Below are 23,672 nucleotides of genomic sequence, written 5' to 3'. Positions count from 1 at the left end.
GCAAAGAGGACAATGTCATCTGCAAAAAGTAGCGATGCCACCTCCATGCCCCCGTACTGGATACTCTCCATACCTCGGCTGCGCCTTGATATCCTGTCCATGAAAATCACAAACAGGAGTGGAGACAAGACGCACCCTATGGCGGATGGCGGAGTCCAACACCTATTTTTTGTTAAATATTTCTGCAAACCGGTACGCAGTAAAAAAATCTATTTTAAACAATCGGCAGCCCATCGCTGAAATTGGAAAGGCCTTGGCAACCACGCGGCAAAACAGCATCCAGTCAAAACTATCGGTGGAGGCAAAGTCAACACGTTCCAATGTTTATTTACACTAGAAAGGTAGCGAGCAACGTTGGCAATCACAGCTTCGTGCGTGCAGGACGGCAGCGTTAACAAGGGGGCACACGAGGGGTGGCAGCGGCAGGCGCACCGGCGACGCGCAATTTCACCGAGCTGCGCTTCCCGTGTGGCTCAGCCGAAGGCACAAACACAACTCCGGCAATCTGCAACTCTTTACAGAGTTGTGCCGAGAATCAAAGGAGCCAGGTTCCCATCAATGCATATATATTTTTTAAAAAAAAGCACCGAATGTCAACAATGAGTTATACCGTATTTGAATGCAATGTTATCAAATACACCTTTTGCTTTTCAACATGCACTTAACTTCTATCGGCTAGAAATCTGCAAATGTAGAAACGATGGTCGCACACTGTTTAAGCGGAAACGCTCCGACACGCGCGATGCGCCTTCTTGTCATGCCGCGCGCCGATCCGGCGCGACGTCCGACGTTTCGCTCCACGCGCTGGGCACTTCTTCAGTTCCTGACGAAGCTCCCAGCAGCCGCAGCGAAACGTCGGACTTCGCGCCAAGAGGCACGCGGCGCAAGACCGGAAATGCATCGGAGAGCTACGCAGCACAACCGCAGTGAGAACGTTTTATATATATAATATTATGAAGGTGTAGCACCACTAGCAGTGAGGTCAGCCCCGCCCAATAAAAAACATGCGATGTCACATTAAGGCGGCTCCGACTGCCACATACATCCATCTGTAAGGAGATTATCACCTCCCCTCGCATGCATGGGGTTTTGTTGTCTACGGGTACACCCGTTTTCTCCCGCATGTAATGACCACTCATTAATGGAGTTGGCCAAACATCCACATATAGAACCGCGGAGCTTGGGAAATCATGGGCGATGGTTCTGGCTGCCTTCCCGCTCATCTGTGGTTTCCCGCGCCCTCTGAATCGTAATCTCTCTCTCTCTCACTCCGAGAGAGAACGAAAACCGTGCGTGTTGCAAATTCCACGTCATTATCGTTATTTGTACTACTCATGGGTCACTCAAAGTCGCCCAGACCATACCTGGCCGCATGGGTTCTCCCTCCTAAGCACATGCTCATTTAGGAAACCAAAAAAATAAACCTATCATGTGGCAGCCAAACAGGCACACAAAAATCGAAATGTGAAAACAAAAATCCTGCTTTGTTGATCTGCCCTTCAAACTCAAACAATTCCCAAGGAAAAGCTTTAGATGTGGTGTTATGGGAGAACGGGCAGAGTGAGCTGGCAGGACGAACACAGGCTGGAACAACTTAGGATTCTAATCAGAGGAGTGGTAGTGGAGGTTCAGTGGGACCAACTGATGAAATAGATTCTGCGAAGAAAAATCGAAGTGAAAAATATGAAGAAGGGAAATGTGAGCAAGCTGGACGGGACGATGCTGACGATCGTCAACGGTGGAAAGCAACGAACCTAAATGTGAGCAAGCTGGACGGGACGATGCTGACGATCGTCAACGGTGGAAAGCAACGAACCTCGGTTAAGAGGACGACACTTGATGATGATGATGATGACGAAGAAAAAAAATCAACATCAGCGCAACGCTGCAAAGATGCAGGCAATTTTTTTGGTTTGTGCTCAGATGGACTGCGGGCGTGAGATAGCCAATAAAGTCCACCGCACGGCAGGGCTCCACTTCTTACTTTCCAGGTCACTGATGGCACGTTAACCTAGCGGCGACAACCATTGCAGGAGGTATACCGGAAGTGGTGTGCGGCACGCGGAAAATAATTTCTGACCCAGACAGACCCCGCTGAAATTGAGCCCTGCGCCACAGGCTCATTCATACATTCATGGGGGGGGGGGGGGGAGGGGGGAGGTATTCGGGCAGTTTGGTAAAAAAAAAGTGACCGTGTATTCGGTCGCGTGCCGCGTGCTGTGCACAGTGACGAGCGATCGATCAGCTGCTGGGCACGCCCACGTCGCCCTTGTGCTGCGGCTCCTGCCACCAGTCCGAGTAGATGGATTCCTCGTAGTCGCCCTCGCCCTCGAACTCCACGTCCGACGTGTCCAGCTCCGGCTCGTACGTCACGTCGCCGTCCAGCTCCATCTGCGAGCGGCGGACACCAACGCGCGATCGTCGGTTTGGTCGACGCGGCCTCGCCAATGGCCTGGGAATGGCGCGCTTAAATAACCCCTTTTCCACTGGCATATCTGAGCCGCGCCAGCGCAGGGCTCAATGCGGGACGGGTGGTTTTGCCCGCCGGATATTTGCCGTGCAAAGCCAGAACCGAGAGCCCGTGATATGCTGGCTTCACGAGATATCTGAATCTGGTGTGATAACATCAAACTACATTCCCTGTCGTGTTCGAAAGCATTCAGGCGGTGAACCTAGATGCTTTGGCTGCTGGGCCTTTATTAAGAGTTTATATCTATGTACAGTATTATTGCCTATATTTACCCATTAATGTAACACTGGGTCTCGAGACGACTGTATATAGATTTTTTCTTTTAAATCACACTTCTGAAATTCAAAATTGAACGGCGCGCAGGGCAATGCTGAGTTGTTGTGAAACGCATCTCCGCGCAGACTCGTCACGTGCCAGGCAGTCCCAGCATAACTATTCAAAATGAAAACGAATTATCTCGTGGTGCTGTTGCTGCTGCGATGATGATGACAGTGGTGCTACACGAACACACTTTACAAAAAACAAACTCACACACGACCCTTCTGGGCCTCGATGTGCTCTGAAGAACGGCCATTGCCCAAAACGATGCCTTTTGTGTACTTAAAAAAAAATTGAGGCCAGTATTATTTACGAACGCATTGACTTTTTCAGCTTTGTAGTGTGCTGTAAACAGTGTGTGTGTACGTTGAACTTCTTTCACACCGCACATAGCCAACCGTGCTAATTGGAGGTGCGGGGAAAGGACAACAAACTAAACACACAAATACAAAGAAAAGTTAAGTCTCTCGCTGCACCATTGCTCTGACACACCTCCAGACTGAGTTGTTTCTCAGAATGATGATGTCATATTCTTGGTTCTTTCGGTAAAGTCACCACGTAGAAGGGAAACAATAAAATCATAAAAATATAAAACAATAAAATTATCACGACGTTTCGACTGCAACACAAGCAATCATCATCAGGTGTGAAAACCACAGCAATCATTTTTTTTCAAATTTTCTTGCTGTGGTTTTCACACCAGATGATGAATGCTTGTGTTGCAGTCGAAACGTCGTGATAATTTTATTGTTTTATGTTTTTATTATTTTGTTTCCCTTCTACGTGGTGACTTTACCGAAAGAACCAAGAATATGAATCCCTGCAGTCACATAAGCTTTAAATCAAAAGATGATGTAAATCGCTGCGCCGATCAAAAATGAAAACAAATCAAAGCTGCAACTTGACTATATTCACGCTTCACGGTAAAACGACAGCATTATTGCTAAAGAAAGTGGGACACGTCGAGAATTAGGCCGTCACTCTGAGGGCAGGCCGTACGAGTGCGGTGACCCACCTCGTCGTCCGGGGCCAGAAACTCGACGGAGAAGTTGTACATCTCCCAGAGCCGCACGCTCAGGTCACGGTACTCCAGCGCTTCCTGGGAATTTAGGGTGGGGATGGCGGTGGGGATGGCGGTGGGGATGGCGGTGGGGATGGCGGTGGGGATGGCGGTGGGGATGGCGGTGGGGATGGCGGTGGGGATGGCGGTGGGGATGGCGGGGGGGATGGCGGTGGGGATGGCGGTGGGGATGGCAGGGGGCGGTGGGAAGAAACTCTTTTGTTGTTGTTGTTGTTGTTGTTGTTTTTTTCTGCCCAAGCTCAATAAATCGGACTTATAGGATTAATGTATTTATTTACTTAGACAGTAAAACCCATCCTAACGAGCACCCCTGTTAACGACTCATCGCTTAACAACGGGCCTCTATAGAGCCCAATGTGTAGTGAAGTGTAGTGTATTGTACAGTAATGTATAGTAGTGTAGTGTATAGTGTATAGTAGTGTATAGTATAGCAGTGTATAGTCGTGTAGTGTATCGTAGTATAGAGTAGAACCCCTCTTAACGACCACTCCTGGTAACGACGGGCCTCCATAGAGCCCAATGTGTTCACTTACCGACCATGCCCCTGTTAACGACGGGCTGTTGTAGGTACAGTAAATATTAATTCATGCATTGATTAACCACGTTTCTTTTAATGTGTTTATAATGTTGTTAGTATCTTTATGTATTAATATTCATTGTTTAAATATTATTTTTTAAAAATTTGGGTGAAAAAGGGAAACTTCCGATGCTATCGGAACGAATTAAGCCTTTCGCGTGTATTTCCTATACTCGCTTAACGGCCAAATCACTTAACGACCGGTTTCGTGGAACCAATCACCGTCGTGTTTAGTGACTTGCTTTCCACTTTCTATACTTTTGCACTCCTATCGGTTGTGTTGTATTGTTTGCTGTTGCCACTCGCTGAGCCACCATACTGGAATTTTTTTTTAAATAAAAAGGGACTCACATTTCTTAGGTCTTTCGGTAAAGTCACGTAGATGTCTACGTGGCTTTACCGAAAGACCCAAAGAATACGAATTCCTGCAGTCACGAAAGCTTTAAGTCAAGAGCTTCACAGCTCATCGGATTCCTCCTGCAGTCTAAATCAACATTATGATTGTGATTCTGAGGGAACAGGATTCAAAGTTACAGAGAAGACGGGGGTGGCAGAGGGAGCTGCCAAATTGCTGCAAGCAAAGCAAGCGGTGGCAGTTGGTGGTGGCTAAACTAATTTTATTATTATGGTGGGGCGGTGCCGGCACCGCAGCAGCAGGGGATAGGCAGCAGCGGGGGGGGGTAGCAGCGGCACGATGGACGACAACTTGTCGCAGGCGCCGCAGTCGCCGCACCAGCACCGGCCCCGCGGTGACGTGGCGGCGGTGATGTCGCGGCGAGTCCTCACCGGTCTCGGCTCGAAGTCGGCGCTCGTGAGCCCCTCCGCGTCCTTGTTCACCTTGTGGTAGACGAGGTTCTGCTTGATCACCTCGTCCTCCGGGTCGAACAGGGAGTAGCTCTCGAGAGCGCGCACGGCCTGCTTGAACTCACCCACTGGATCGAGACGCACCGCCATCACCGCACCGCCATCACCGCACCGCCATCACCGCACCGCCATCACCGCACCGCACCGCACGAGGCGCACGCACGGCGCCCGCGTCAGGAAAGCAAATCCACGCGCCGCGTTTGTGAATTAACGGCGGCCTGACAACGGCGGGCTCGTGTTTGGGTGACGACCGTATTTTAGATTACTCGTTCGTTCACGCATAGTCAGCGAAGGACCGTTGGCGTAAAACGCGTGACCTCTTGCGTTCACGTAAACTTGCTCTTGACTGCCATACGCTGTCCGTCTCGAGTGATTTGTTTGATCCACGGATCACGTTGGGGGGGTGGGGGGCGACCACGAGGGCAGCACCAAACCTTTGAGGTGTGCAGTCCACTTCGAACGTCGCGACCCACAAACTGACGCGCGCGTGGAGGGAGACACATTTGGATGGCTTTTATTTGGTCTTTTTCCTCCCTCCATATTCCAATTGCGCTAAATAGATTCACCGTGAGATGAATCCATTGGGAAATCTCGCAAGGCTTTCACAAAGCTTCCAAAACACTCTCCAAGTGGCCTTTCTAGACTTTACACAGTAGGGGGCACACTTTCCTACAGGCTCTACATTTAGACTGTTTATGGCATGACAGTAAAACTGAGAGTTTGTGTTACTCTTAGAGCTCCCGTTTATCCGTTCTTTTATCATCCTTTTCCTTTCGTTTCCCATTCTTTATCTTCTCTCTTCCCTTTGTACTTGATTTAAATTTTTCCATTCTTCATATCTTTGAGTCTACTCCACCTTACCGCGGTGGTGGTGTGCCACGGGTAAAGGGATTCGTACACGTGCAAATCAATACAGGTACCAATTGCGTTTTAATAACCAGTATTTTTTCAACGAATAGACACATCGCTACACCCACATGAGCCACCGAGCGATGTTCTAATCCCCGCGAGCTGCATGCCAAGCCGGACCAGTGATGCCAACTCAGCGACTTTTGAGTTTCTCCAGCGACAAAATTTTGTCCGAGCGTCGAGCGAATAAATTCCCGGTTTGTTAAATATTCTGTGTCAGTTAGCTATCTGTAATACACGGTGAATTGTCCACTAATACGATTGTAAGTATGCGTTCAGGATGCTGTATCAGTTACTGTGTAAAACTTGTTCAACTGTCTTGGCGATTGACAAAACCTAACACGCAGCTTTCCGCAGCCAATATGATTGATCATTGACGTTTTGGATTCAGGCCTCGTAAAGGTCTGACCAAATTTGCGTCGTTAAGACCCTGATTATTCTCGCAACCAAAACGGAGCGATTAAGGTACGGTCGCTAACGCTCTTTGTGAGCGGACGAGCCAAAAACAATGAAGGTTCAGCACGCTACTAGAACGCCCCGTGCACCGCACGGCAACTCAATTTGTTCAGCTGCGTTGGGTGGTGGAGGGTCTCGACGACACACAAAAATATTTGGTAGGATCGTTAAGCCGTGGCCTGACCCCCGAAAATTCAATTGCGGATCATTTTTTGAATGAATTTAAGAATGTCCGTGTCGCGACATCAAGCGAACCGTTGAGGTTCGTTGAGGCGACATTCCGCTCTATTTGGCAGACCCCCCGGGGGGGGGGAACTCACACTTGTAGTAGCAGAACTGGAGGTAGTGGTACATGGTGGCCACGAACTTGGCCTGCGGCTCTCCACCGGACAAAGGCACCAGGCGTGCCTCGCAGCTCACTTTACACGCGAGGGCCTGCGAGTAGTGCTCTGCAAGTCAGTGCAACCAGAGAGAGAGAGAGACACACACAGAGGCGGAGAGATGAGAACCAATGGACATTACGGTTGAACAGCTCTTAGCAGACACGGCCCCCTACAAACGCAAAACTGTACAGGTTTCCCTCGCTTTATGCGGGTTCGGTTTGTGCGATTTCGCGAATATGCGGCTTACCTAATTCTACCCAAAATTCTATACGGTCGAACGCGGTGACAACACTTTGTGGTGTGTCCTGTGCGTGTTCTGTGCACGCTACTTGGCAGGCAGCTGCCTCGTGCGGTTTCGCTTTGTGTGTGCCCCTTTTTTTGGGATGCATCTACTACCACGTAAAGCGAGCGAGACGCGTCAATGGTTTCAGGTCGTCTCTCTCTAATGAAAGGCGCCTCGCGCTCAATCCCCCCCATCCCCTAGTCGTGTGGCATACCAACTAACCGTGCAACGAGCTCGATTTGCATTTCCACTCTTATATCTGACGAGTGTAAAAGGCAAAGGCGGCAGCCTGCAACGTCTGTGCTCGCGCAACTGCTGGTAGAGGAAGGGCCTCCAAGTGGAAGGAGGTCCAGAGAGGACCTCTAAATTGACGGCTGCACTTGGAAATAATTTTCGAAACTGACTGTGCGTGGAAATTACATAGATAATACATTGATTACATTGTCCGATTGGCCAATGGATTAAAAGGTAATTTAACGTGGGGCACGAAATCAAGCCCCCCTTTTTTCCGTGATTGTTGTTTTACTTTGTAACAATCCACTAGAGGGACTCTCTAGAGCGCCCGATAGTGGAAGCCCTTTCGCCAGCTATGGAACGGGCAAACTACTTCACAGCAGCGCTGTTCCACGGTCACCATGTAGAGCGGTGTCTTACACACTTGTGCTGGCAACCGTTTAACTGTGACAGATAGAGCCCACAAGAATGTGGAGGAATTTACTCTTGCAGAGTTGGGTGGGTGCAGTGGTTGCCTGGAGTTGGGTGGGTGGAATGGGTGGGTGTAGTTGATGAGTGGGTGGGTGGAGTTTGGTGGGTGGAGTTGGGTGGGTGGAATGGGTGGGTGTAGTTGATGAGTGGGTGGGTGGAGTTTGGTGGGTGGAGTTGGGTGGGTGGAGTGGTTGGGTGGAGTTGGTGGGTGGGTGGAGTTGAGTGGTTTGGTGGAGTTTGGTGGGTGGAGTGGTTGGATTGAGTTGGTTGGGTGGAGTTGGTTGGGTAGTTGCCGAGGAAGAAGAAGAAGACACGATGGGCAAGAGCCAACAACGTACATTCAGTGCTTGCCAAGCTACTTTGCTTTTCGGTTGCTGAACGAACACGTTACAAGGTCGCACTCATTCCACACAAAGTGCTTGCCACAAATGAACCACAATACCATCCTAATTTCGTCAAGGAGCATAAACGATCACACAAACTCCGGTCATCCTCGCACCGACTTAAGGCTAACCATTGAAAAAGGACAGTCACTGCATTGCGCAGTTTCAAATGCGCTTCTGCAGCCAACTGGAACGCTGTTCCTTCTGAAATTAGGAAGCCACTGGAGCTATGCGCTGTCAAATCTAGGTTGAAAACTAATTTATTTAGAACTGCTTTTTGTGTTTAGTTTGTTTACCTTTCCCAGCACCTCCGACATTTTTTGGCTCCTTTATGTCCACCTAGCACATCCAATTAGCACGGTTGGCTAAGTACGGTGTGAAAAAAAGTTTCAACATACATACACGGACAAGGGTGGTTTAGAAACGGCGAGAGAGTCGGTTGGCTGGAGCTCTACTGGAAGTCAAACGATTGGCTGAAAGGCAATAGTGCGTCGGGGTGGTCATGGGTGCGGAAGCCATATGGACCGGTTTGATCTCAAACACCGGAAGTTCCTCTAAATGCTTAACTGCCCTCCTTTGTACAAGACATTGTAAGATTGGCAGCAGTGCGTGCGTGCTGCAGATGGCTCTCCTAGGAGTTTCACTCTCAGTTTGCAGGGGCCTTGTTCTCTGGCTCAGATACCAAGACCAATGCTTCCTTATTTAACAAAGAACATGATAGTGTCCTGTGCGATTGTTTTCATCACTGCCCTTATAAATGCATTATGAATTAATATACACTGTACATTCATATCATTCATAATTACTTATACAGCAGAACCCTTCCTAACGAGCACCTCTGTTAATGGCTCATTGCTTAACGACGGGCCTCCATAGAGCTCAATTTGTAGTGTATAGTGTAGTGTATAGTGTAGTGTATAGTAGTGTAGTGTATAGTAGTGTATAGTGTAGTGTATAGTAGAACTCGTCTTAACGACCACCCCTGTTAATTACTAATCGTTTAACGATGGGCCTCCATAGAGCCCAATGTGTAGTATATAGTGTAGTGTGTAGAGTAGTGTGTAGTGTAGTGTATAGTGTAGTGTATAGTAGTGTAGTGCCTCCATACAGCCCAATGTGTTCGCTTACCGACCATTCCCCTGTTAACGACGGGCTGTTAAAGATACAGTAAATATTAATTAATGCATTGATTAGCCATGTTTCTTTTAATATTGTGTGTTGATAATGGCTCAGAGACCCAGACCAATGCTTCCTTCTTTAACAAAGAAGAACATGATACTGTACTGTGCGATTATTTTCATAACTGGCTGTATAGATGCATTGTGAATGAACGTACACTGCACATTTAAATTGTTCATCATTCCAATTCCTGGGCTGATACTGAAGACTCGCTCTTCAGGAGGTTCTGCATTAGGATGTTTGGCAAATACCATTAATGGGTGGTAAACTGGAGTACCTAGCAATAACCCAATACGGGGGGATAACCCTGACAGTTCCCGGTGTATTCAATCCACACCCAAAATAGAGTGAACACAATTTATTATAAATGCGGACTAAGTCCATCGCTGTACTGCCATCTCCTGGTCACTGGTGGTCACCATTTCAAATTCTAAGTAGGCTCGAGCCTGCTTAAGCTTCAGAAATCTGACAAAATAGGGTGCATGCAGCGCCATTTGCTCGTAGGCTATTAAGTGGGAATGAGTATCAAGGGTTAAAGGTCACCCTCGTCGTTTTCAAGATCCTCCATGGACTCTCCCCCTTCTCCATCTCCCCTCTCCCTTCTCCCCTCCCTTCTCATCTTCCTTCGAATCTCCCTTCTCATTTCCCTCTACTCCCCTTCACTCGCCCTCCACTCCAGCAACAAAGGCTCTTATGCCAAAGCTCCTCGTCAACCTTCACTCAGCGGGAGGTTGCACATTCTTCTCCGCTGCCCCCACTGCTTGGGACCACCTCTCCCTGGCTGTCCATGCTGTCGATGGCCTGCCCTTCCTCATCTCCTCTGCCTGTGACTGACTGCCTCTTATCTAAAATATATACACACATTAAATCAAATAATATCTCGTATATGCTTTACTTTTTCCCATCGATGGACGTGTCCCAGGTGGTTTGGTCATAGGCACCAAATCTCGCTCAGAAAGCGTCCAATCTCGTCAGACCTCGGAAGCTTATCAAGATTTTAAACCTGGGTAGCGCCTGCTCGGGTGACCCACAATGCACAGCAGGTCGTCGCAGACTGCTCGCCTATGTGGTAGGCAACAGTGGACAATCCAGCAAATTCTATTGCTGTACTATACTTCTATTGCCCCCCGCACCCCGCAATCTGCTTTCACCAATCCGCATTGACCTAATGTGGTGGGGAGAATGCTCAAATAGCCCCCACGACCCACCCGGTGTAGGGCGGCCCCCCCATCAAGGAGTGGGTTGGCAAGGGGTTTGCACACGTCCCACTCTTTTGTATGACATCTTGATGATGCAGTTGTGATTTAGAGATTATATAAATCAAAACTGCATTGTGCAGGGTGGGGGGGGCTGGCAAGATCGAGAAGGGGGGGGGGGGGCTGGGAAGACCGAGAAGGTTTTGTTGTTGTTTTGGCTGCCTTGCCAAATCTTTATAGATCGTGCTTATGTAATGAAATATTTCGTTACTTATCTATGTTCAGCGACTTTTCTTACCATTTTCTCTACTTTGCACTCCTATCGTGTGTCTTTGTTCTACTGTTTTCCGTTGGAACGTTGTGGGCCCGCCCACATCGGACGTGTGCGAGAGAAAAGAGCTTCGTAAGCTCATCGGATTCCTCCGGCAGCCTAAATAAAGATTGCGATTTCTGAGATGGCATGGATGCATCCGTTCCATGTAAGTAAACAAAAAAAATCAACGTACAAAACTCAGCAGACAAAACAACATTGACACTTGCACACATCCCACACTGTGAAATGTCCTCCGTGCGTTTAGTGGAAGTCACGTGGGGTCACGGAATAGCGGCCGATCTCCCGTCTAGTTCACGTGGATGGCACGAATGGCTTACCCGTTTTGCTGATGATGCACATCCAGATTAATCTGTCTGCCGCCAAAGGCACGTGGGGCGCCGTGATGACACGACAATACGACAGATATCACTACAGTATTGGACCAGAGGCTCAGAAAGCCGAATTATCCACCTTTAGGATGATTCTTAGGGTTCAGTGTCATTGCCTGTGGCTGAAAGGGACAGACTAAGGCATCTTTAGGTTATTAGAGTTCAGTGTTAATGCCCGAAATTCAGAGAGCCAGACAAAAGGCACACCTTATGATTATTAGAGTTCAGTGTTTATGCCAAACTAAGGCGTCTTTAGGGTTCTTGGAGTTGAGTCTCAATATTCCCCAGGCTCATAGAGACTATTTCGAACACGGTACAGCCACGGGGAACAACGCAGCTTAATCTAAACCTCAGGTGAGAGTTTTTTTTTTCTCCAGGAGAGCTCTGCTCTCCTCTTCTCACCTCTGCTCCTTTTCTCCACCTCACCTCTTTCATTCAGCTCCTCCCTCCCCACCACGCCCCGCTACAGTCGCCCCCGAGCCACGAGCCCACTACCGGCGCTATCCACGGCAAACGACACGCACCCCTGCGCCCTTTCGACACGTAAGGAAATCTGGCAGCCGGGACCGTACGGATCGTGGGACGGGGAGGGGGGGGGGCACGTAGCCACGACGGCACGGCCACGAACTCGCCGAGCGGCCCCCGCAGATCCCGCGCCAAGAGCGAGGCCCCAGCAAGCGAGCGGCTCGCCGTCTTCACGTTCAGACGCGACGGTTTTTCGTGCAACGCGAATCGCTCTCGGTCTCCTTCTCTCTCGTGCTCCACGTGCTCAGGCTGCCCCGGGCTCGCGTTTGCTAACCGGCCACGTGCAGGGAGCTGGCATCCCCTCCCCACGTGTCGAGCCGATGTTCCACGCAGCGAGCGGAGTTGGCCACCATACGACACTCGCTGGGCTGCCTCAACTCTAAAACTAAACTAAAAATATGTTTTATTTTACCAGGTAAGGCCCACTGAGCTGTAAAGCTCTTTTTAAGAAGTGATCTGGCTATCACAAATGATATCCCAACGAAGTGGCTTATCACGTGAAAATTTATAGCAGCCAAATACTCTAAACGCATGTTGATTATAACTTTGGAGGGAAAAACAGGAGGACCCGAAGAAAAATCCTCGCGACCACAAGGGAGAATAACTCGCAAACTCAAAATATACAGTAGGCATCAAGGTCGGGATCGAACCCACGCCCTCCTGCATACCGGGCGAGGTAGTTAACATCTCCTAGCCACCGTGCTTGCCGCGAGTGCCACATGCACAGGGAACATTCGACGTTCCCCCTTTGACTGACCTGCCACGTGTACGCCAATCATGCCATGTGCTGGGCTGACCTGCCACGTGCGCAGAAGCACTACCACGTGCGCAGAAACAACAACATCCACCGTTGGCCATGAAGAGATGATGACATCACTCACAGCTTTGGTGAGGCTAGGTGCACTTTGAGGCCACGTCAAGTTTGGAAGGCTCGCTGCTAGCAGGAGGTTATGGCATCGAACAGACCCAGGTGTTACGAATTAAGACATAGATGACTGGCGCATGCACTCACTACCCCGCGTTTTAACTGCACACAAAGCACAAAATGCACGTAGATAAAGATCCCCTATATAACCCACACAGGCTTTTGGGGAAAGTGCAATAATCGAGCACCTATGAAGATCAGCACAGCACATGAGGGGGTGGGTGGCCAGCACCATGCCCGGCCGCCTTTGTCTCCCCAGTTGTGATGTTTACACGCCGCATCAGGTACTTATTTGAGACTGAGTCGACCTAGGAGAGGCCCAGGACCGGTTCAGATAATCGTCACCGATGTTGGTCGTGAGCGGGAATCGAACTTTGGCTCGCCCGGTTCGTAATGCCAAGCGCTAACCGCTACACTATCACTCCCCATATAACTATATAATACACACTATACACAGGTTACAACAAAAATTCCCTACATTGGCTGTTTGAGTGAGAGTACCATTTGTGAGCACCTATTAAGGCAGCTAGCTACACTGACACACAGAATACAAAGACCGAGCAGAGGCCCAGGACCGGTTCATATACAGTGATCGTCACCAGCGTTGGTGCCCGTGAGCGGGAATGAAACTCAGGTCGCCAGGGGTTCGTAGAGCAGCTCGCTAACCGCTCCCCGCACAGGGGCGCGCATGCACATCGCCGCCGTCACGTGCGACAGCGTGCGACAGCGTGCGACAGTGGCGAGCGCTCCTCAGATTAGCACGGTTGGCCACGCTCGGTGCGAAGGAGCTTCAACGTACGCACGCGCAGCGTCCCTGCCGTGTGCCGGGCCCACCTGCCATGGAGGCGTAGAAGTCCTGGAAGGTGGTGACCTCGCGGCCGCCCTCGCACGCGCTCGCGCAGTCGTGGAAGGCGTGGAGGAAGCCGGCGAGGGCGCCCTCCATCTTCTCCACGCACGCCCGGTGATCGCCCGTGCCATACGTGCGCACTGCCTCGCGGTACAGCGTCTGAGCGGCCGCGGAGGGGAATCAACAAAACAAAATGTACGCCGCAGCATTACGAGGCGGCGCGGGGAATTAGCAGAAGTAATAATGATCGTAATAATTTACATTTTCCGAAGTGGCACAAACATCTGGAGATCCAAGTGCACCACTGTGCATAGAAAGCAGGGAATACGCTGAACCTGCAGGGTTAACGGCCAGAACTAGCGGGTACAGGCCAGTTCAAAGAGGTGAGGCTTCAAGACGGGAATTAAATATGTTGGAACGACTCGGAGTGTCCTTCTTATTGTCAAAGCTGCTTGAGAAGTGGCACAGGTCCTGGTAATGCTCTGCTCACATTTGATTCCTGGTCGTGTTAATCAGTGGGGAAAATTGTATTTGATTCTGGTCTAAGCCACCCCTAAGTTGACTCGGCCTAAAATGAGTTTAGCAAGGTCAGCTGTGGGCTGAGATTGGAGTGGTTGGGGGTGTGGGCGGTTCTATCCACTCCCCAAGTTCAGTGTAGTCCCAACAGCTCCTGCCTCCACAGAGGGGTCTGTTTTTTATTCATGTGGAGCTCTGCCTCGCTCAGCACATGTAAACGTAATTGTACCTTCCTGAAGACATGTGCAAGTGGGAGAGTGTGTGCGCGTGGATGGGTGTGTGTGCATGCGTTGTGTGGGCAGAGGAGCGACGCTCACAACAATGAGCGGAGCGCCGGGTGGCTAAAGCACAGCAAGTTGGTACAGTAGGGGGCACAGGTGGTGCATCGGCCAGTCATCTCAGTCAAGCCGTGGCACCTGGGTCTGTCCCGTGACCTCCTGCCAGCGGGCGTTCGACACGTCACGTGGCCTTAACGTGCACATAGCATGGCACAAGCGTCGTGGTGACGTCACTGCCACTTAGTGGTGAATGGCGGTTGTTGTTATCTGTGTACGGTAGTCGGGAGCGGTCGTGTGGCGATTTGCGCGCTGCGCTACGAAACCAGTAACCAAAGTTCAATTCCCACTCACGGCCAACACCAGTGACGAATATCTGAACCGGTCTTGGGCCTCCCCTAGGTCAACTCCGGCTCAAATGAGTACCTGGTGCGGTGTGTAAACATCGCCACTGGAGAGACAAAAACGGCCGGGCGTGGTGTTGGCCACCCAACCCCTTGTGTACTGTGCGGGCCTTCACAGGTGCTCGCTAACAGCACTTGCCCCTACAGTCTGTTACAGGCTATACGGGGGATCTTTGTCTTTGGGGAGCGGTGGTGTAGCAGTTAACGCGCTGCGCTACAAACCCGGCGACTCAAGTTCAATTCCCGCTCAGGGCCAACACTAGTGACAATTATCTATACCGGTCCTAGGCCTCCGCTACGGTCGACTGAGCCTCAAATGAGTACCACGAGGGAGACAAAGGCGGTTGGGCGTGGTGCTGGCCATCAAGCTGTTTGTGTGCTTCCATAGGTGTGTGTTATCCCACTGCTAGTGTAGTGGCCCGCTCACTGTGCTGCTATGAACCCACCGACCCGAGTTCGTTTGTTTCTGGCTCACGACAAAAGTGTTGAATATTTGAAAATCTCTTGAGTGGGTTTCCCCCTAGGTCGGCTCGGCCTTAAATTAGTACTTGGAGCAGGTGTGTAAACCTCAGTACTGTAGGGATACAAAGGCGGCCGATGGTGGTGTTGGAAACTCGCTAACAGCACTTGCCCCAATAGCCTGTTAAAAGGCTATATGGGGGAATCTTTGTCCATTGTGTTTGTGTCTCCATGCGTACGTGCCAATGTGCACATGCTCCAGGACATAACATGTGTGCCTGCACGCCCCTCACACATGTAGACTTCTCAAATGCGCGCAGCCAAAGAAAACCAGGGCGAGCACTTGCCCTCGCGGGCAGATTAAATTAATTCTCACAAAAGCCGCACATGTTATTCCGTTACTTTAGAGAAAAAGCAAAAACAATTTGGTCAATCCACTGCTAAATGAAGGCATCTCTATGCTGCTTTAGTCCTGGGGGCGGAGGGGGGGGGGGTTGGCCATACTTCACCACGCTGGTCAAGTGTAGGTTGGTGAACGGGCCTGTGGGGGGGGGGGGGGGCTAGAACCGGATTAGATATCACTCCCCGCTGATGTTAGCCATGGCCGGGAATCAAACTTGGTCTCCGGGTTTCATAGTGTGGCGCGTTTACCACTGCACCACCACTCCCCTTGTGGGAAGATATAGTCTACGAGCCCGGACCGGATATTTCACTTGTCGGTGCAACCTGAGGTGGCATAGCTCGAGTGCTTCCAATGATTTAATGTGGTCAATACCAGTGAATTGTGTGATAACCGTTTGAAATTTAGTCGGGTTATTAAATAATTCACTCTCCTTTAGCCGGATTAATAACCGTGTACCGCTAAATATGTGCTACCTTAGGTGAAACCAATTTCTGCCCTGACCCCATTGATAAGAGGGGAACAAGGAGCGAAGGTTAATGGGCGGCCGGTGGAAATCACGAGCGTGGGCCAGATGGGCAGTGAAGAGCCAAGGAGGAGATGGGGAGGGCCAGGAATGACGATTCCAAGGGGGTCAGTGGCAGCCTGGAGAGATGTGCAAAAAGCCCTGCAGGAAGTGGGAGGGAAGGAGCCAAGACGGGAAGTGGGATGGCCCAAGGGAGGAGGAGCGTCAGAGGAGGTGAAAAGTAGGCAGTGAGAGGAATGAGTCGCTGGGTGAGCCGATGGAAGGGGGGAGGTGCAAGGAGGACAGGACAGGGGGGGGGGGGGGTGCAGGGTCAGGGCTACGTGGAGGATGACGGGCGGGGGGGGATAGGCTCGGCCACGTCGCCGCCGTGTGGTTTGTGTACTTGCGCCTGTGGTCTGTGTAAAACAGCTGTTGGGAACCAGTCCACTACATGACAACGTTGTTCCTATTAAATCGTTGACAAATCAGGGGGGGGGGGGCTTGTTTCCTTTCCTCGCGATGGCCGGCCTCGCTGTGCCGGCAAACAACGGCGGGGTCAATCTGACGTGCACAAGCGGAAGAGGCCTATATTGCTTGTGGTCAACAAAGCAATACTGCTGGAGTGTGTTCAAACAAATCTGCACCATCAATACGGGTGCGGGAAGGCCGTCATCTAACGTTGGACTGACCAAGCGCTGTCAATTATCACTTTAGTCATTCCTCACGCTGCATCGGAATAAAGTGTCACACATTGCAGTGTGCCAGTTTTAATGAGACATTAACTGCTACCTATTAGCGAAAAAAAAATTTCAAATCGTACTTTAATATATGTTTTAATCCTTTAAAACTGACTGTTCATTACTAAGCCCTCGAAGAATTTTGCAACGAACAAAAGTGAATTAATAACAAAATATATATATATATGATCGTGTTTCAACGATAACCGGCACGTGCCGAAATTTCACACAAGACGCCTCAGAGGTTTCTGGCGATTCCCCACACAGAGCCACTGTGGCCTCCCCAAGACCTCAATGCAGCCTCACAGTCAATCAGAGAGTGGCCTCGAGTGATACGGGGTCACGGACGTCGAGCAAACAGCACGCCGACGCCGCCGCTCTCCAGGCAGGATCACTTTCATCGAGGCACCTTCGTCCGTCGGGCTCGCTCTCCCCCTCCCTCCGATCCCCCCCCCCCACGTTTCCGTTAGCATCATAAATCACGGTGGGCACGTTTTAAAATAAGTAAAAAAAATATCCCCAAATGCCGCGATTGTGCATAGGGGCAGTGAGTGAGAGGCCCCGTTTTTTGACACGCAAGGTCCCGCGTTGCCCATTTGCACACCGGGTGCCACAAACGGCGCCTTTGTGCTCCGTCCACTTACAGCAGGCTGGAACCCAATTATAGGCCGGTAATCTGAGAGGTGAGAGCGAGGTAATGAGAGGGGGTTATCAAGAAATATTTTTTTACGAGGATGTAGTAATTATGATATTAATTATTAAATGTCCCGCGTGCCTTCGCTCGTACACTGCAGCATTTGTGCTAACTACACAAGGTATATATGGGGGGTGTGTGTGTGTGTAGTACACGTACATGTACGGCCCTTTGTCAATCCACTGTTGGATGAGGGCCTCTCCAAGCCGTACAGATCATGTGGGTCAATTGACATTTCACCACGATGGTCAACGTGAGATGGTAAAGGCAGGGTGCAGAGACGTGAAAGCAACACAGTACAGTACAACATTGCACTGCCTTCTGCTGCCCACAATGTGCGCCCTCCAAACTACAAATGAGCGGGCTCGTGACACCAGAAATGTTTGCACGCGTGGTGGAATCACTTGTGATTGATTTGAACTCAAAAGTTGGCTCGCTTTGACACCAGCCGCTCACACGCTGGCGAATGGCACCACAAGACCGCTATTCACCCGCACTGAAGCCAAGTTACTCTCCGCGTAATGTCGCGCACATTCGGTGGCCGGCGGTGCGGTCGCAGCTCTCGCGCGGTTTCACACAGAGGCGACAAATAACGTGCAAAGCACCCCAGAAGAATAATCGGCGACCCACGTGCCGCGCCACGCACTCCGCCGCTTGCCGGTAACCTGGAAGGGATCGGCTTCCAGGTCTCGCAGGTGCTTCTCGCTCGCGCCGGGCTGTGTCCAGAAGAAGTGCAGGTTCTTCTGTGCCATCTCGTCCTCGGGGTTCCGCTGCAGGAAGGTGTATGCCGCCGCCATGGCTGCTGGGAGGTTGTCCGTCTGCGGCGGGACACATTGTGCGGAGGATATATAATTCGCGTGAGCACCGCCATCGCCGCCCGGCGTTACCGCTGCCGGTAAAAGTCCGCTGGACAAAAGTCAGTGGGAGCGATTTCCTCGAAAATGCACTGTGGTAGGATAAGGTCGTAAAGTGGATTCTATTGGCAGCAATGGCATTCTGCTAAATGCTTGCAGATATGGTTATGTGCCTTTCTGCTAGATGCGTAGAGGGATCTTTACGATGTGGGCAACGATTACCCCTCTTGGCTAATCATTTATTGACACGCTCCGTGCCGCAATGCAAGTCAACGTTCATTTTGGTCTCATTTTTGTCTGTCTTGTTCTGATAGTTTTGTATGCTCCAATAGCCTAAATAAGTCTATTTTATGTTCTTGTTACTTAATTTGCAATTGTACTATGACGACTCTAAATGTAATCTGCCCGAGGCCAACTTACTCTACAGGGAATGTATTCACGTTGATTTATGTTTGAGCAATGATTTCAATTTCTCGTGTGATGCAGTTATTTTACTCTGATGTTCATTTCCTTCATTGCTGTACTCATTGCTGTATTTACTTGTTTTGATTTTGTCATTTATAGTAACCCAGGGCACTCTTGCAAATTAGACTTTACTGGTATCGTATTCTCACCTGGTTAAAAAAATTAACTTTAACTTTCAAGTGTATTTAATTTCCGCCAATATTAATACTTCGTCAAATCCTCACACGCTTGGTTCAATCCATTCTAATCTATTTTAATTGACGCCTTCTTAGATGCGTAGTTGTTATATCCGGCGTGTCATTGCATCAAGCTTCTCCACTGGTGGCCCAGACTACTTACTGCATCATTGAGCCAACATGTGCTGCAGGTAGTGTTTAATATGTTAGAACCGAATGGTGAGATTGTCTGTAAATCAATAACATTTACTGCGTGGTCTGTTGATATTTTGACTTGCATCTCACTGGGATTTTTTGCAAACAGCGTTGGTGTACGGTGCTCTTTCAGGAATATTTTTTGATGTTTTTTTTTCCTGGATTTTCTGTTTGCACAGTCACATAGTCACTTTAAGATGTTTTCTTGTTCATGTTTTTTTGTTTGTTGCGGTTGCACCCGATTCAAGAGCCGAATGGCTCACAGGGCTATACCAAATAAATGAACTATGAACCAGAGTTCATTGTTTAATGCCTACGTTACAAGTTTCTTATTCCTATTTAACAGTATTATTTTTGGTGTGTTTGCTAAATAGCATGGGGGAAGGGGGGCGGGGGTGGGGAAATAGCGGGCTTGTGGTGCCAACATAACATAACCACAGTTTAATGAAAACACTCTCTTAAGATTTAGCGAATTACACGGTAAGAAGGCACTTGTGGTGGACTATCAAGAGTGTGTGGGTGTGGAAACATTATAAAGAGGGTTCCAGTGGTAACAAGCACACAAACTCCCGGCCTTCATAACAAACAAGCACTGTCCCGCTATGTGTGCTATTCATTTACAATTGTTTGTTCACCTGCCTGGACAAGGCCTCTTCAGCCTTTCACAGCTTGACTAAGAGGCCAGGGCACAGGGCAAGAGTCACCGCAAGACATTCCTTTACACACACCCAATTACTAGTATTTACAGGTCTCACCTGATTAAATGTCTGAACTCTCTCCTGACGCCCTCTCGTCTTAGCAGACCTCGACATTGGCAATTAGCTCCTGAACATGTTACCATAGGCAAGTAACTTGCAGCCTGCTGCAGGGCTATACTGCCAGAAGGCAGTTGTACTGTACAATGCTCCAGTTCCAATACTCCCTGCCTTCACCAATCCGCACTGACCAACGCGGTGAAGTATGGTCATCATTCCCATGACCTGCACTCCGCACGGCAAGGGGGGGGGGACCTCATCCAGCAGCAGGCTGACAAAAAGGGCTGTTCATGTACTGTACACTAAACTTTAAATGAATATACATTCAGTAAGTACACTGGCAATTCGTGACTAAAGTTATTATAATGGTATTACTGTGCAGTCAAATATATGTGTAGTATTAATTATAAATTACAATGCTCTCTGTGATTTTAACCCATAAAGGATATTAAATTATATAAATATTAATTAGATCTCATGTCTAACATGGGGTTGAGCGGTGGCGAGATGGTAAGTGCAATGCACCATCAACCCAGCGACCTGTTTGATTCCTGGCCAAAGTTACCAGTGGCAAAGTGGTATCTGAACCAATCCTGCCTCCCTCCCACAACCTCCCCAGTTTATCAACCTGAACTGACCAGCGTGGAGCAGTATGGTAAAACGACCCTAATGACTGACACGGCTATGGAGAAGTCTCCATCCAGCAGTGGGTTGTCCAGAAGGACATGTAAATCGTTATTGTTATTTAACGTGGCATTTGTTGGAAGTCACTGAAAAAAACAGAGTGGAATTTTTACATATTTCCTTCATCTGCTGCGTTGAATAATAGAAGATCCCAGGGTCACAAGGTCCATTCCCACCTTTCAGATCATTAAACTTGTAAACTTAAACTTTTTTCCCCCAAAAGTGTATATTTCTATTCTTTGGGACTTTCGGTAAAGTCGCGTAGATAGGTTCAAAGAAAATAACAAAAATAACAACCTATTATTTTCTTTGAACCTATCTACGTGACTTTACCAAAAGACTCAAAGAATATGAATTCCTGCAGTCACGAAAGCTTTAAGTCAAGATTTAGTGTATATTTCTGTCTCACTTGATGTCCCTACATCCCCTAGGTCTGTCTGTGGATGCATCTCTGTCACTTCCCCTCTATGTTCCAGTGTCTGCCTGTAATCTCTCCATGTGTCTCTCAGATCTCCTGTGCACCCTCTGTCTTTATCTCTGCATATAAATTGGTCATGGCCGTCTCACCCCACGTGTCTCTCTGTTTCTCTACGCATTTATGAATCATCGTCTCTTTCCGTCTCTCCATGTATCTCTCTCGCTCTCCATCCACATATGTCTCTCTCATTGTATGCCTATCTCTGCGTCTCTTTCACTTGTGCATTTCATTTTCTCGCTCTGCAACCACCCCTCCCCGTCAGCACAGGGCCCCACCGAACGCTGGTCAACAACACAGCTCTCACAATGCCAACTCTGCCACCACCGCACCCTTCACACAGATGTACCTTGTAGTACGCAATCTGCAGGTACTGGTAGGGCGCCCTGCGGTCAAAGTCGGCCAGCATCTGCGGCGACGGCTGCGCCGCACGGAAGGCGGGCAGCATCTCCCGGCAGCGCTTGAGACACTGCGCCCTGCGGAACACGACGCCCAGCGCCCTCATCTCCCCCTCGACGGCACCACCCTGGGGGGAGCCGGCCCGACTGCCCAGTCCCAGCTCCAGGGGCAGGGACTGGGGGCCCTGCGTGGCGCGGCTGCAGTTGCGGCGGCAGAAGGCGAGGCTGTCGCGCATGAAGCGATGGAGGCGCAGGGCGCGCTCCAGGGAACTCAGGCAGGCGCCCCACTGCTCCGCCTCGTACTGCCGCAGGGCCAGGGCGTACGCCGCGTCCAGCGAGCCCAGCTCGGCGCCCGGGAAGTTCAAGAAGTTGTAGTTCTCGTACTGGGACCGCACGGGAGCCGGCAGCAGCAGCAGCAGTGGCAGAGAGGCGAGGAGCAGAGAGGCGAGGAGCAGCTGGAGCAGCGGCGATGGCGATGAAGTGGGATGAGCGGAGAGACGTGCCATGGCTAAGGTGTCACTCGTTGTCATGTGCTCCTCAACCACCGGACATCTAAGTGATCTGAACAAGGTGCTCGGTTGCTGGAGTGTCTACACACCTGGAATATCTGGCCAATGTCTCGGCATTGGAGTATCTACACACCTGGAATATCTGGCCAATGTCTCGGCGTTGGAGTGTCCCAAGATCTGGAATATCTCACCAAAAAAGTTCACGCACTCGAGTGTGCCTCTCTACGTCTAGGATATCTGACTGAAATTGTCAGAAATTGGAGTGTCTCAAAATCTAAAATACCTGATCAAAATTCTCAACCACATGAGTGTCTACATCTATTCTATATTTAACCAATATTCAAACACTGCAGTGAATTTATGAGTATGCGTTTCCTTACTACACACCTTTTCGAAAGTAATATGCCTCAATTAAATACAGTATTACAATTGCGATATCAACGTTTTACATTTCAAATAAAGGCTACTTAACGAAACAAAACAATTTGTATTTACCTAAATCACTACAATATTCTCGTAAAAAAACTGTTAATTGTATTTGTATCTTTCAGTGAGATGGACTTTCACAGCAAAACCTACAATGCACCACAGTACTAAATTATATTAAATATTTTTAGTGCTCATGCCATACGGGTATATGCCATACAATGCACGTTATACTACGACGTGGACAGTGTAATAACCTCTAAAATCTTCCAACTATATAATTATGTATTGTTCCAGGACAAACTCTATTGGACATATGCTGAAAAACTATATACTTAATTCACTCGAAAGCCCTTGTATAATACAGACACACAGTAATGTAAAGCAAAAGCATGACTTAACTCCAGCATATACTGCCTAAAGTATTTCGTGAAGTATATGAATCGGTTATACTAATCGAATTGGATTTACCGTATAAACTCCACGTATATATAATATGACATGCAAGAAGATCTTCGTCTAAGAAAAGTTCCTCTGAAAAACAATATACTCATTTATACTCGGGTCACGCCGAGTGTGTACCAAAAAAATGCTGATGTCCTATCTGGGCTGCCTGACCCCCCTGTGGCTGGCTGTACGCACACTGCAACCCAAACGAGCAAAAAAAGAACCTAACAATTTATGTTGACAGCCCACGGTTACCTCCACAGTCCTGACCGGCTGGCCTTGTCGGTGACAATAGCGAGGCTGAGATAAGCAAAGCTGATGATCGGTGTTGCGTTGAACTTCGTGGCCGCCGTGAGTTTGGAGTGGAAGAGCCCCAGTGTTGCTGGAAGGAGGCGCAAGTTTGTGTGGGTGGGGTGGGTGTACCCAGATCAGACGAGGTGGATGGAAGGATGGAAGGAGGGGATCGGGGGCGGAGTTGCGGTGATGGATTTGCTT

The 23,672-nt window shown here is 49.4% G+C and overlaps 1 protein-coding gene across 1 annotated transcript; it reads right to left on the bottom strand.

The window, feature by feature from the left end:
- Window positions 1-307: 307 nt before the first annotated feature.
- Window positions 308-23,672, bottom strand: LOC116943829 (cartilage-associated protein-like). The gene is made up of 7 exons (XM_032957066.2): window positions 21,747-23,672; window positions 18,459-18,611; window positions 13,791-13,962; window positions 6,996-7,124; window positions 5,233-5,378; window positions 3,804-3,887; window positions 308-2,391 (listed from the first exon to the last, which is right to left on the bottom strand). Exons 1-7 carry the CDS (start codon window positions 22,323-22,325, stop codon window positions 2,242-2,244), a joined length of 1,413 nt encoding a protein of 470 aa, XP_032812957.2. The 5' UTR covers window positions 22,326-23,672; the 3' UTR covers window positions 308-2,241.

This window comes from Petromyzon marinus, chromosome 19, assembly GCF_048934315.1.
Source record: "Petromyzon marinus isolate PM22_M1 ecotype Great Lakes invasive population chromosome 19, UKy_Petmar_22M1.pri1.0, whole genome shotgun sequence".
NCBI lineage: Eukaryota > Metazoa > Chordata > Hyperoartia > Petromyzontiformes > Petromyzontidae > Petromyzon > Petromyzon marinus.
Note: the sequence above shows the minus strand (reverse complement) of the source record. Positions and strands in the feature narration are given on the sequence as shown.

Excerpts from the sequence above, each read along its gene's own strand:
- LOC116943829 (XM_032957066.2), bottom strand. The coding sequence starts at position 22,325 with ATGACAACGAGTGACACCTTAGCCATGGCACGTCTCTCCGCTCATCCC. Across the intron at positions 18,612-21,746 it reads TGCAGATTGCGTACTACAAG|ACGGACAACCTCCCAGCAGC; the intron begins GTACATCTGTGT and ends GTCCCGCCGCAG. Across the intron at positions 5,379-6,995 it reads CCAGTTCTGCTACTACAAGT|TGGGTGAGTTCAAGCAGGCC; the intron begins GTGAGTTCCCCC and ends GTCTCGATCCAG.